This window comes from Cervus canadensis, chromosome 13, assembly GCF_019320065.1.
Source record: "Cervus canadensis isolate Bull #8, Minnesota chromosome 13, ASM1932006v1, whole genome shotgun sequence".
NCBI classification, from domain to species: Eukaryota; Metazoa; Chordata; class Mammalia; order Artiodactyla; family Cervidae; genus Cervus; species Cervus canadensis.
In genome coordinates, this window is record NC_057398.1 from 27,362,779 (window position 1) to 27,374,628 (window position 11,850).

Here is an 11,850-nt window from a genome sequence, read left to right on the forward strand (position 1 = left end):
TTTGACACGCAATCTTTTGGTAAACAATGATTCACTACCAACTCTGTCATAGGACTGTGCTTAAGTTAAAGAAACAGAGAATTTTTTTTTTAAAGAGAGAGAAGTAAACCAGTGGACCAAAAGGATGCAGGAGGTAGCCATGTTATTTCAAAGGCATTCACTGGAGCATCACAGGAGCCAGAAGAAAAGCCTAGAGGAAAATGCATGACTATCTCCAGCACTTGCCTGAAGGACGGTATATTCTGTCACTAACACAAGGTCAGAGCCAAGGGGGATTCATTCATTTGGCCTGAGAAGAGTGGCCTTTAGGCCTGTGAATCTTTAGGCCTCAGACAAGCTTTGCATCTCTCTTGTAAATACCCCTTCCCATCCTGTGGTCTTATGACCCACGGCCCCAAAAAGTATGCCTTTATATGTCCAAGGATGCAACAGTCAGCCAGCATCTCCCTCCCTTCTCGCCTCCTTCCCTCTCCAGATGCAGTTATAAGGTGAGGTTATCAAACTACCATAACCATTTGCTGAGCTCTGCCATGGGCCAAGCTCAGAACCTAGCACATTGTCACTACCTTCTGGAGGTGGGTGCATGAGCCCCATTCCACAGATGAGGAAACTGAGGTACTGTAGGAAGATTACACATCTTGCCTGGGGCTGTTAGCTGATAAAAACCGGGGAGATGGAATTCAAAGCACCACACTTTGCTGCTTCCCTAACGGGTAGGAAGAGTGGTCAGAACAACAGAGGAACTGTCAGGCAGTGGTTTCACTGCCCCTGGGCCCTCCCAGGGAACTTTGTTTATCTTTAGATCAGTCTTCAATTGAAACAGAAGTTTACTCGTGGCTCAGAAATCGGGCACATTCAAGGTGGAATAGCTAGATCCAGAAATTCTTGGTTAATAAGTCTCTTTCTGATTATTGGGTGTTTCCCTTTTTTCCCCCATTTTTTAAACTGAGACTTTATTTTCTTGGGTTCCAAAACCACTGCAAGATGGTGACTGCAGCCATGAAATTAAAAGATGCTTGCTCCTTGGAAGAAAAGCTATGACCAACCTAAGCAGCATATTAAAAAGCAGAGATATTACTTTGCCAACAAAGGTCTGTCTAGTCAAAGCTATGGTTTTTCCAGTAGTCATGTATGGATGTCAGAGTCAGACCATAAAGAAGGCTGAGCACCGAAGAACTGATGCTTTTGAACTATGGTGTTGGAGAAGATTCTTAAGAGTCCCTTGGTCTGCAAGGAGATCAAACCAGTCAATTGTAAAGGAAATCAGTCTTGAATATTCATTGGAAGGACTGATGCTAAAGCTGAAGCTCAGTACTTTGGCCACCTGATGCAAAGGGCAGACTCATTAGAAGAGATCCTGATGCTGGGAAAGATTGAAGGCGGGAGGAGAAGGGGACGACAGAGGATGAAATGGTTGAATGGCATCACTGTCTCCATGGACATGAATTTGAACAAGCTCTGGGAGATGGTGATGGACAGGCAAGCCTGGCGTGCTGTAGTCCATGGGATCGCAAAGAGTCAGACACAACTGAGCGACTGAAGAGATAGTTGCTTTACAGTGTCGTGTATAATGAAGTGGATCTGCTATATTGAGCCTCCATCCCTGAGTGTGACTGGTGAGGCAAAGTGAACGCAGTGCCTGAAGCAGAGATGCCCCACGATAACTGACAGTTCATGTGCCCTGACCTCCCAGGAGCGCTGGAGTGTCTCAGTGAAGCAGTTTCCTCTTCGGTTAGTTACATGGGGCTCCACTTTCTGTCACTTTGCTCCAGTTTTCTCATTAGCGTTTCCGCGGAGAGTGATTTCATTATGAACTCAGACAGATGCAACTCCCAAGCCCAGAGAGTAAGAGGCCTTGTCACAGCTCTACCTCTGGGGCTGGCATGTGGCCCCGGTCTGAGAGATCCCAGCAGCAGGCAAAGGGGAATAGTCCTGGGCCACCCGCAGATCACCAGAGCTGGAGTGGGAGGAGGCAGACTGAGATTTGGGGGGGTACCCACGGGAAAGTGGGGTTTATAATATCCTGCCCCACCCCACCCCGGATGACCACTGAAGTGTGAGCCCAGGCCCTGGGGTGGCCAGTGCCTGCAACCATGGTCCTCTGTAAGGAGAGGGTATGGCAGGGCCTTTGGAGCTGAATTGTGGCTCCTCCTCCATCATCTGAGGTTTTTCGGTTCCCTCATCTTGAAAGGGGACCAGTCACTCCTCCTGAACCCTGGGGAGAGTTCAAGGAGCTATCACACAGGAAGGACCTGGCGTCATGCCTAGCACACAGTAGGCGACCAATTAAGACTCTGTCCTCCCCTACTCCACTCGTCTCCACCTAAGCATCTTGCACCTCGTGGGCCTCGTAAACCCTCGTTTAATTGGGTGAGACTCAGCTCTCAGGCAGCCCAGCTGGCAGAGTCTGATTCTCCCCTGCCACCTCCTACCTGCACGGGATGCCTTTTCAGTGCCCCAGACACCCTCTGTGTTGACTCAAGAAATTGCACGGAGATGCTCTGTCTTCCAGAAACTTCCCTCATTAAAGCGTATCTTTCCAGCATTCCACTCCCTCAAGGTTTGACGAAGAGACTAGGAATACTCAATAAGCCATTTCAAGCCTCCATGGGCCGTAGCCTTGCACTTGACCTAGTCCCTGCAGCATCTGTGTTTTAACCCAAAGGAGGAACAGGGTAGGATTTTAGCTGCTGTGGAAAAGCAAGAGGAAAGCTGTTTTAGCATGGTGGGGGCAGCAGCTGCCCCGTGCTCCTCTGTCTACACCACAAAGATGCCACTTTCTGCCCAGGGGATGGTCTGTTAAGACCAGAACTGAGTACTGGGCTCCACTGTACAGATGAGGAAACTGAGACCCAGCCAGGGAGTCAACTCACACAAGGGCACAGCTAGGGGATGTGCAGTGCCTTGAGTGGGGACTCAAGTCAGGTCTGTACCCCTCAATGCCTGTGTGGGTCACAGCAGTTACTCATGATATGCAGCCCCTTCTCAGCATTTTATATGTGTCCTCTCATTTAATCCTCCAGTGACTTTATAAGAGAAAGGTTGTTATTAACCCCACTTCACAGAGGACACAGCTCAGGGGACATGACTGCTAAGGGGGTGGAGCCAGGCCACTGCTGTGGAGTCCACAGTCTTACACTGACCCCCAAGGAGGTAAGAAGAAAAAGGTCTAGATCTTGTTCCTAGAAGTTCAAATTCAAGTTCCATCCCTGCCTCTGTGTATCTTGTATATCCTTGTATAAGACACACATCCCCTCTGAACTCCCATCTCTTTTTCAGTGAAAACCAAAGAAGGGACTCTGGAGTTCTCCCAAGCTCATGGAATGGCTAATATTCCATAAATTTGGAATGGGGGGGTTAATGTCCTTCTCACCAGACAGCAAACGGAGTTGGCTGTGCGAGTTTAGATTGTCATGGCTTCTGTAGTTTGAACAGCTTCCCCGCTAGACCCAGGGCGTTCCATCCCCAGGAGGAGGAGAGGGGAGGGGTATCAGTGAACATGTTGGTCCCTGACCCACCACAGAGTCAGAACCTCCCTGTGCTGGGGATGCCCTGGCACCTGGGGACCTGAGAACTCTGCTTCATCTGCCATCCAGCAGCCAGTGTGGGTCCCTGCACGACACCCTCCCGTCCCTTGAACTTTCTCAGCAGAAGTTCCCCCACAAGAAGCAGAGCATCTCTGAGGCAGGTGTTAGAAGATTCATTTCTCTTCATGTGTCTTCCGTGGTGGCCTGAGCCAAGCCTCACTGCTCCTGCGAAGCCAATTCCTGACCGCCCATCAGCCAGAGCCAATTCCTCTGTCATTAAAGTTATAACTGTTAATTTGAATTATTATCATTGTAGCCATTTACTAGATGCTCAGCTCAGCTCCAAAGTACTTTTTAACTAACCTTCGCAATCACTTGATGAAGTCGGCTCTAATACCTTCTCCACCTGGCAGCTGAAGAAACCCAGCTTTTGAGAGACAAAGCAATGAGTTCAAGGTCACACAGCCAGTAAAGAGAAAAGCCAGGCTCTCAATGCAGCTAAAGCCTCAAGGAAGATAACTGGACATTAGTGTCTTGGGACTGGCAAAGTTTGCAGGAGAGGTGCAGAAGGCTCTGCCCTAGCTGGGGAGAACCCTGCAGGCAAAGAAAGGACAGGAGCCCCAGGGACACTGAGGTTCACCCAGAATCTAAAAGAGAAGGAAGGCACGTGGGAGGACTAAGTTCCAAATTCCTGGCTCTGAACCAATTTTTTGCCCCAACTCCGTATCCCATACACACTAGCCCTGAGATTCTAACACAGGCCTCAGCAAACTTCTCCCATAAAAGGCCAGGCAGTGAAGATGTTAGCACTCGGGAGCCATATGGTCTGGGTCAAAACAGATTTGATAGCAAAAAAGCAACTGTAGACAACATGCAAACAAATGGACTAGGGTTCAATAAAACTTTATTTACAGAATCCTTCAGCTGGCTGCATTCGGCCACTGGCTGTAGTTCACCAAGTCCTAGTCTAACAAACCTTTGATGCTTTTATACAGGGAAGGGGGTGATGGGAGTAACTTCAGACAACAAGTCAGTGGGGGACACAGATTTCAAATGCAAAGTGGGGGAAACTTTCCTGATGTTTCTCAAGCTACACCTAGTGAGCTGGAATGTGGGGCTTCTCCCATCATGTCTTGCCTCTCCTGATAGGGTTTGCAGGGTCCTGGGGGCTGAAGAGAGACTTTGGGGGTCTCTGAGACCCCAAAGTTCAGATCTTGGCTCTGCAAGATTTGCTCACACACTCCAAGTTGTGTGATCCTGGGCAGATTGCTTAGCCTCTCTGTGCCCCCTTTTCTCCAGCAGAGATGGAAGCTGGACCTCTAGTATGCTGTGAGGATTATGTTTGTAAAGTGCCTAGCACAGTGGTGGCACATAAGAGGTACTAAGTGAACCGCAGTTGTGATCGTTGTGACCAGTATGAGTGACTGAGTGTCTGTGTCTCTGGGTCGCAGTAGCTGACCCCACCTTGGCCCACCACCTTGGCCACACTGACTTGCAATGGGTGTCTCCCCAGCTGCACAGGCATCCGGGAAGCTGAGCGATTTGGAACGCCCCCCGGGAGGGCCTCCAGCATCACCCGGGCAGGGAAGGAGGAGAACAGCGGTGGGATCAAGTACAAGGCTGGCCGGGTAGGTCACTCCATGTATTTTCCTGGGGGTCCCGCAGCCTTTGTGTTGTCTGGGCCCATGTTACCCTTTTCCAGCTCCCCCTGTGGAACAGTGTTGATGGACCAGGTCACACGCACAGCTGGGAGGAGGGCCCTGGAAGCCACCTTCAGGGGCACGCATGATGGTTAAGACACACACAGCCTTGTGAGGCTTTTGACACTGTATCTCAAAGTGCAGGTCTCACCTGCCTACATAAGACTCACCTGGGCGGCTGCTTAACGTGCAGACTCCAGGACCCACCTGGGCTTCCTGACACTAGGGCCTCTGGGGCGAGGGGGACCTGCATGCTGCCAGCCTGCCCAGAGGGTTCCAACGCACCCCAAACTCTAAGGGCCTTAGATTTGGAACTCCAGTGGCCTGACCAAGAACAACTGATGAGCCTTTGGTGCATGAGACCATGCACAGTTGGGCCTCAGAGTGACACAGATTCTTAAATGGAGGTGTGTGTGTAGACACAGACAGCAGAAGTGGGTAATTCAAAATTCTTCCATTCATTCAGCTGACAGTTTTGGGTACTAAGTGCGTCCCAGACATGTCCTGAGCATGGGTGATAAGCATGGATAAATTAACCATCTTCATCGTTAAGATGCTTTCAGTATAGAATGTACCTTCCCACTTGGGGGTCCTATCACCCCCAAAGTGGTCAGAATTGCTTTTCAGTGGGGAGGATGCAGAAAGTCTTACTCTTTTTATGTGTAAAGCACAGATATACACATGGCACATATACACATGCACAGAGGCCCTATGGTATGAAAATTTCATGGTGGGGGTGTGATTAGGGAAAAAATATGTAAAAGGTCATCTTTTTAAAGGGGACAATAATGGAAAAAAAGGTTAAGAAACACTGGTCTGGAAGAAAGGCAGTCAAATAAATAAATAATTACACAGTGCTGTCACGACTACTCCAATAGACATCTGTTCAAAATAAGAGAGAAATATTTAATGCGGGTCCACCGTGTCTGATAATAATAGCTTCTCACTGCCAGTGCCTTGAGGCTTCCCATGTGGCTCAGTGGTAAAGAGTCTGCCTGCCAATGCAGGAAACACAGGCTGGATCCCTGGGTCAGGAAGATCCCCTGGGAGAGGAAATGGCAACCCACTCCAATATTCGTGCCTGGAGAATCCCATGGACAGAGGAGCCTGGCAGGCTCCAGTTCATAGGGTTGCAAAGAGTTGGACACAACTGAGCTTGCACACATGGCATAGCCAGAACCTTGCTATGTGCTTCCCAGATGGGATTTCTACTCTTTGCAAAAACTCTGAGAGAAAGGAATTACTAGTTCTATTGTGTAGCTGAGAACACTGAAGCTTAGAGAGGGTGGGTGACTTGCCTAAGGTCACACAGCTGGGACGTGGCAGAGCAGAGATCCAAACCCCAGTTTCTGAGTCACCAAAACCCACACTTTTTTTTGCCACATCTAGAATATTTCTTCTTGACCTGGGAATGCAGTCAGACCTCATACCCGCACATTCTCACCTCTCATCCTGCTGAGGAGGAAGAGAGAAACTTTGATGGATAATCAGAAAGACTATACTTGTCCTCACTCTCGGCAACCAACTGGCTCCTTCAGGTTGGGGACACAACATAAGGTTAACTCACAAAAACCTCCTCTCAGTCTCCCTGAGCAATGGAGTATTATTACTCATAGAAGAAGCACAGAGTGGTTAGGTAAGTTACTCAAGGACACACAGCAATTGGAGACACCACAGTTCCCAGATCCAAGAACATTCAATTCTTTTTTCTCTTCTTCCTATCCTTTGTTCTCCTTCCTCTCTTCTCAGCTGCCCCTGGGAAAGATAGGAAGGGGCTTCAGCAACAAAGACCCTGATTTCCATGATGACTATGGCTCTCTTCAAAATGAAGATTGCGGAGACGAGGACTCCCAGGGCAGGCCGGAGCAGTGCTGTCTGGAGGGCTACAATGGCCTGGAGGTCACCAACGTGTAAGGAGCAGATGCTCCACCAGACCCAACACAGAGAGGCCCGGGGAGGAAGGACATCCCGGGACCGTCACCACTGTACATAGTCATCTCGGCCTGAGGATGCTCCTCTGGTCCCCAGAAATCTCAGCAGACTGCCATGACTTTGAATGGGATCCCAATGGAACGAGGGGGCACCAGCCTGCCTGCCTGGAGTGGACTGAAGACTTCCCTGCTCCCTGGAAGAAGACTAGCCCGAAGGACCAATCAGGGTGCCCAGCACCTCCATTATCAAGGCTCCACCACTGAGTGACTCAGCCACTGAGCAGTCCAAGTGATCCTGGGAGCCTTGAACTAAGCCTCCTGGGTGTAAAGAAGCACAGGGTTCCCCAAGATACCATCCCAAGAGGAGCAGGTAGGACTCTAGCGAGATACACAGAGCCCAGTGGTGACAATGCCAGGAGCTTGCAAAGCTGGGGACTCAGCATCCTCACGTGGACCCTTCCAGCCAGCCTGGTGGTGGTCTCAGCTCCCACATACATGCCCTCCATGACCGAGAACTTAGCTTCTGGCTTGAGTCGTTGAATCTCCCTTGGGAGAATGCAAAACAAGAAGGTCATTCAAATCTTAAAAGCCTTGTGTCATGTCAGCGTGGATGTGTTGAAGGGCTACCCGGCCCCTCCCCTGGGGAGGGATGGCAATGATCCCTGTAGAGGTGGGGCTGAGCAGCAGCCTTCCTAGGAAGCGTGGATACCCCATCATCTGGATGAAGGACATCGTGTCAACAAGACTGGGATGACTGAGTTCGGTCTGTGACAACTTGTCCCAAGTGTGACCGTAGAGCAGGGAAATGCTTGTCGTTGTGCACCCAACAGACCTTGTCACCTGACACACAGGTGTGCTCACCAGTGCCCTAACGGAGCTGAGTCTCACCAGTCGCTAAGGTGATGGAGAGGACCCCCAGCCTTCTTCTTGACTCTGCTGCTGTTTTGCTGTGTGGCTTATTCCCAGTGGCCTCACCTCTCTGTGCCTCAGCATCTTCATCTACAATACTTCTGGTTCCCTCCTGGGAATGTTGTGAGGATTAACAGTTGCTAACGTCTGTAACATTTTTTACCCTCTTAGGAGACAGGTGGGAAGTTATGGGGTCTGGGATGGGTGTCTCATTTCCCATTTACAACACAGAATTGACACTGTACTCATTCTCTCCAGCTGTTTTGGTTGGAGCAATGTGCACAAGGAGGGCAAGGCATGTTTAATGTGCAAGCTCTCTAGGGCCCCCATAGGGCTGGGCCCCCAAAAGAGGAAAATCCCACAGCCCTTGAAAACCAGTTGGATTCCTGTGTTCAGACTTGAATTCATTGACTGCATTACTCAAAAATGATTAGGGATGGACAGACAGTATTGGGGTTCCACTTACACTTTGGTTATCAAAGCACGTGATTCATTTGGAACCACGATGCTTGACTTCCAATGAAGACCTTTGGCACCGCCAATCTATAAAAGGTTGGAATTTCCAAGACTGGAAGCAGGGGTCGGCCTCCAAGAACCATCAAAGCACCTGTTCTTCAACTCAATGAATGATTTCCCCTCAAGGGAAAAGCACAAACCTAGGCCCCTGATGAGCTTAAGAATTCCTCCTCCCTGAGGCTGAAGACCATTATATTCTAAATTTAACACAAGCACAGCTTTTCTCACCATCGGAAACCAAACGCCTACTTGGTAGACAGGCGATGCCCACTCTTGTCTGAACTTTTGACCTCCTAGGGACACATGTCTGATTCCTGGGCCCAAGGAGTGAGGCTCTGGAACCTGACTTGGCTTTGCTGAGGCTCCAAACCCATTATCTTTATGACATTCAGCCACACACGTGGGGTTTGAGGCTGCAGTACCCACAGCCCAGAGAGGGGAGTAAAACCTCCCTCTAACCTGATGCCACAGGTCACTGCCAGGCCAGCATCCAGGCTGGGTGACCGGGGGCACCAGGGTCTGCCTCTCAGGAAGCAGCAAACCTGAACGGCAGTTTTTCTCACAAGGTGAGCAGGAATGGCAGATAGGGAGGTGCCTGAATGCAGGTCTGATTATATGAAACCAATGCATTGTTCCACAACTCAATCCCATTGGGGACAAGATGGGCAAGTGGACAATTGGGGCGGGTCACTGGAAGGAATGGCATTGCCCGAAACATTCTCAGCATTCGGCTAGCAGGCCTGGGGCAATATGGGCGACCTCGAATGCGCCTTTTAGTCCAAATGATGCTCTAAGTTCACATTCTCACTTGCCCAGTTCTCTGTATCCCTGGCAGTCAGGTGAGCATTTGGAACTGACTTTTCAACATGAGGATGGGTTGGTTGATAAATGAACAAGCTCCACACAGTTAAATCAGGAAAGCTCTGTCTGCGGGAAAAATCCTAAATGTCAACTCTGCTACAAGGGCAGGCAAGAAGAGCAGGTCATGTGGACTTGGCAGAGAGGTCCTGGTAGCTGGTTAGCAAAGGCTGGCAGTGTGGCCACCCATGGAACATTGACTGGCCACATCCTGTCCAAACAGCCTGGGTCATGGTCTTGGTCCTTAAAGGGTGGTGACATGACATCTGGACCTGGGAACCATATGCATGTGTTTCTCTGAGAGGTGATGCCACCTGTGCTCATGGGTGCTGGCCCTATCCAAAGAGATAGTTGCTGCCAGAGGTTGGGGAGAACCAGGGTAGGCAGAGACACCCCATATTCCTCCTAGTAGCTGGGGGCTGGAGTCATAAGAAGACTCAGCTTTCCAACCCTGCGCGCTTCTGAAAGGCTCCCTTGTCCTTGGCTGAGAGGGCCTTTCTCCCAGAAATCTGTCTCACCATTGCAGTCATTGGACCCCAGGGTGCAGGAGACAGGGAGACGCCACAGGAGTACCTTGACCAGATGAAGTTGAGGGGAAGGGCTCTCCCCACAGCCCAGCCAGCATGGAAGGGGCCTCTGAATAGTGACCCCACATCTTGAGGTCACTGAACGGGGCTGGGTCCAGCAGAATGGGATGATTTGGCAAGATGTTCCAAGCCTTCCTTTCCCCCTTCCCATCACAGCCCACATGTTCTGGACACCATCACTTGTGCTCTGCCCTTCCAGATTCCAGTGGGCTCCTGGCAGTTGAGTGGCAAGAAAAAGAAGCCCTGTGCAAAATAGCATCTTCTGACACTAACATCCTTCCCAGCAGTTGGCTGATGAGAAGAATTTCCTGAGCCCTAACACCCCCAGGAGTTTGTGGCTGCAAAGGAAACAAGTTGTCCATGAGCTAGGATGATGTTCCTGACATTTAATTGCTGGTCATGGCCCCAAATGTCTTCCCAAGAGTGAATTTTAACACTGTAACAATAAATACTACTTCACAGCACTTCATTGATGAGCTGGCCTTTTCCTCTGTGTGTTCTCATTCAGTTTTCTCAACAGTCTCTTTGATAGGGGGGTGGGGGGCTGTGGGTGGTGATTAACCCATTTTATAGATGGAGAAACTGAGGCTAAGGTTGAGAGGCTTGTCCAGCTCCATAAAGCTAAGACATTACAGAGTAGGACTCAAACTGAGTCACCCACCTCCAAATCCTGGACTTGTTCCTCCCCGTGGAGCACCCCTACCCCCACCTTCCAGCATAGGACTTACCTAGGTCTGAGGAGGCCTTACAAATAGCTATGAAAAGATGGGAAGCGAAAAGCAAAGGAGAAAAGGAAAGATATACCCATTTGAATGCAGAATTCCAAAGAATAGCAAGGAGAAATAAGAAAACCTTCCTCAGCGATCAATGCAAAGAAATAGAGGAAAACAATAGAATGGGAAAGACTAGAGATCTCTTCGAGAAAATTAGAGATACCAAGGGAACATTTCATGCAAAGATGGGCTTAATAAAGGACAGAAATGGTAGGGACCTAATGGAAACAGAAGATATTAAGAAGAGGTGGCAAGAATACACAGAAGAACTGTACAAAAAAGATCTTCACGACCCAGATAATCACGATGGTGTGATCACTCACCTAGAGCCAGACATCCTGGAATGTGAAATCAAGTGGGCCTTAGGAAGTATCACTACGAACAAAGCTAGTGGAGGTGATGGAATTCCAGTTAAGCTATTTCAAATCTTGAAAGATGATGCTGTGAAAGTGCTGCACTCAATATTCCAGCAAATATGGAAAACTCAGCAGTGGCCACAGGACTGGAAAAGGTCAGTTTTCATTCCAATCCCAAAGAAAGGCAATGCCAAAGAATGCTCAAACTATTGCACAATTGCACTCATCTCACATGCTAGTAAAGTAATGCTCAAAATTCTCCAAGCCAGGCTTCAGCAATATGAGAACCATGAACTTCCAGATGTTCAAGCTGGTTTTAGAAAAGGCAGAGGAACCAGAGATCAAATTGCCAACATCCGCTGGATCATCGAAAAAGCAAGAGAGTTCCAGAAAAACACCTATTTCTGCTTTATAGACTATGCCAAAGCCTTTGACTGTGTGGATCACAATAAACTGTAGAAAATTCTGAAAGAGATGAGCATACCAAACCACCTGACCTGCCTCTTGAGAAACCTGTATGCAGGTCAAGAAGCAACAGTTAGAACTGGACATGGAACAACAGACTGGTTCCAAATAGGAAAAGGAGTACATCAAGGCTGTATATTGTCACCCTGATTATTTAACTTATATGCAGAGTACATCATGAGAAACACTGGGCTAGATGAAGCACAAGCTGGAATCAAGATTGCCAGG

At 49.2% G+C, this 11,850-nt stretch overlaps 1 protein-coding gene across 3 annotated transcripts in view; it reads left to right on the top strand.

The window, feature by feature from the left end:
• KAZN (kazrin, periplakin interacting protein) overlaps nt 1-10,491 on the top strand; it is a 1,309,958-nt gene extending 1,299,467 nt beyond the window's left edge. For all 3 annotated transcript variants that reach the window (XM_043485112.1, XM_043485113.1, XM_043485115.1), the window contains 2 exons: nt 5,041-5,155; nt 6,977-10,491. In XM_043485112.1, the coding sequence (XP_043341047.1) occupies nt 5,041-5,155; nt 6,977-7,141 (280 nt within the window). In that variant the 3' untranslated portion in view covers nt 7,142-10,491. The remainder of the gene's footprint in view (nt 1-5,040; nt 5,156-6,976) is intronic.
• The last annotated feature ends 1,359 nt before the right edge of the window (nt 10,492-11,850 follow it).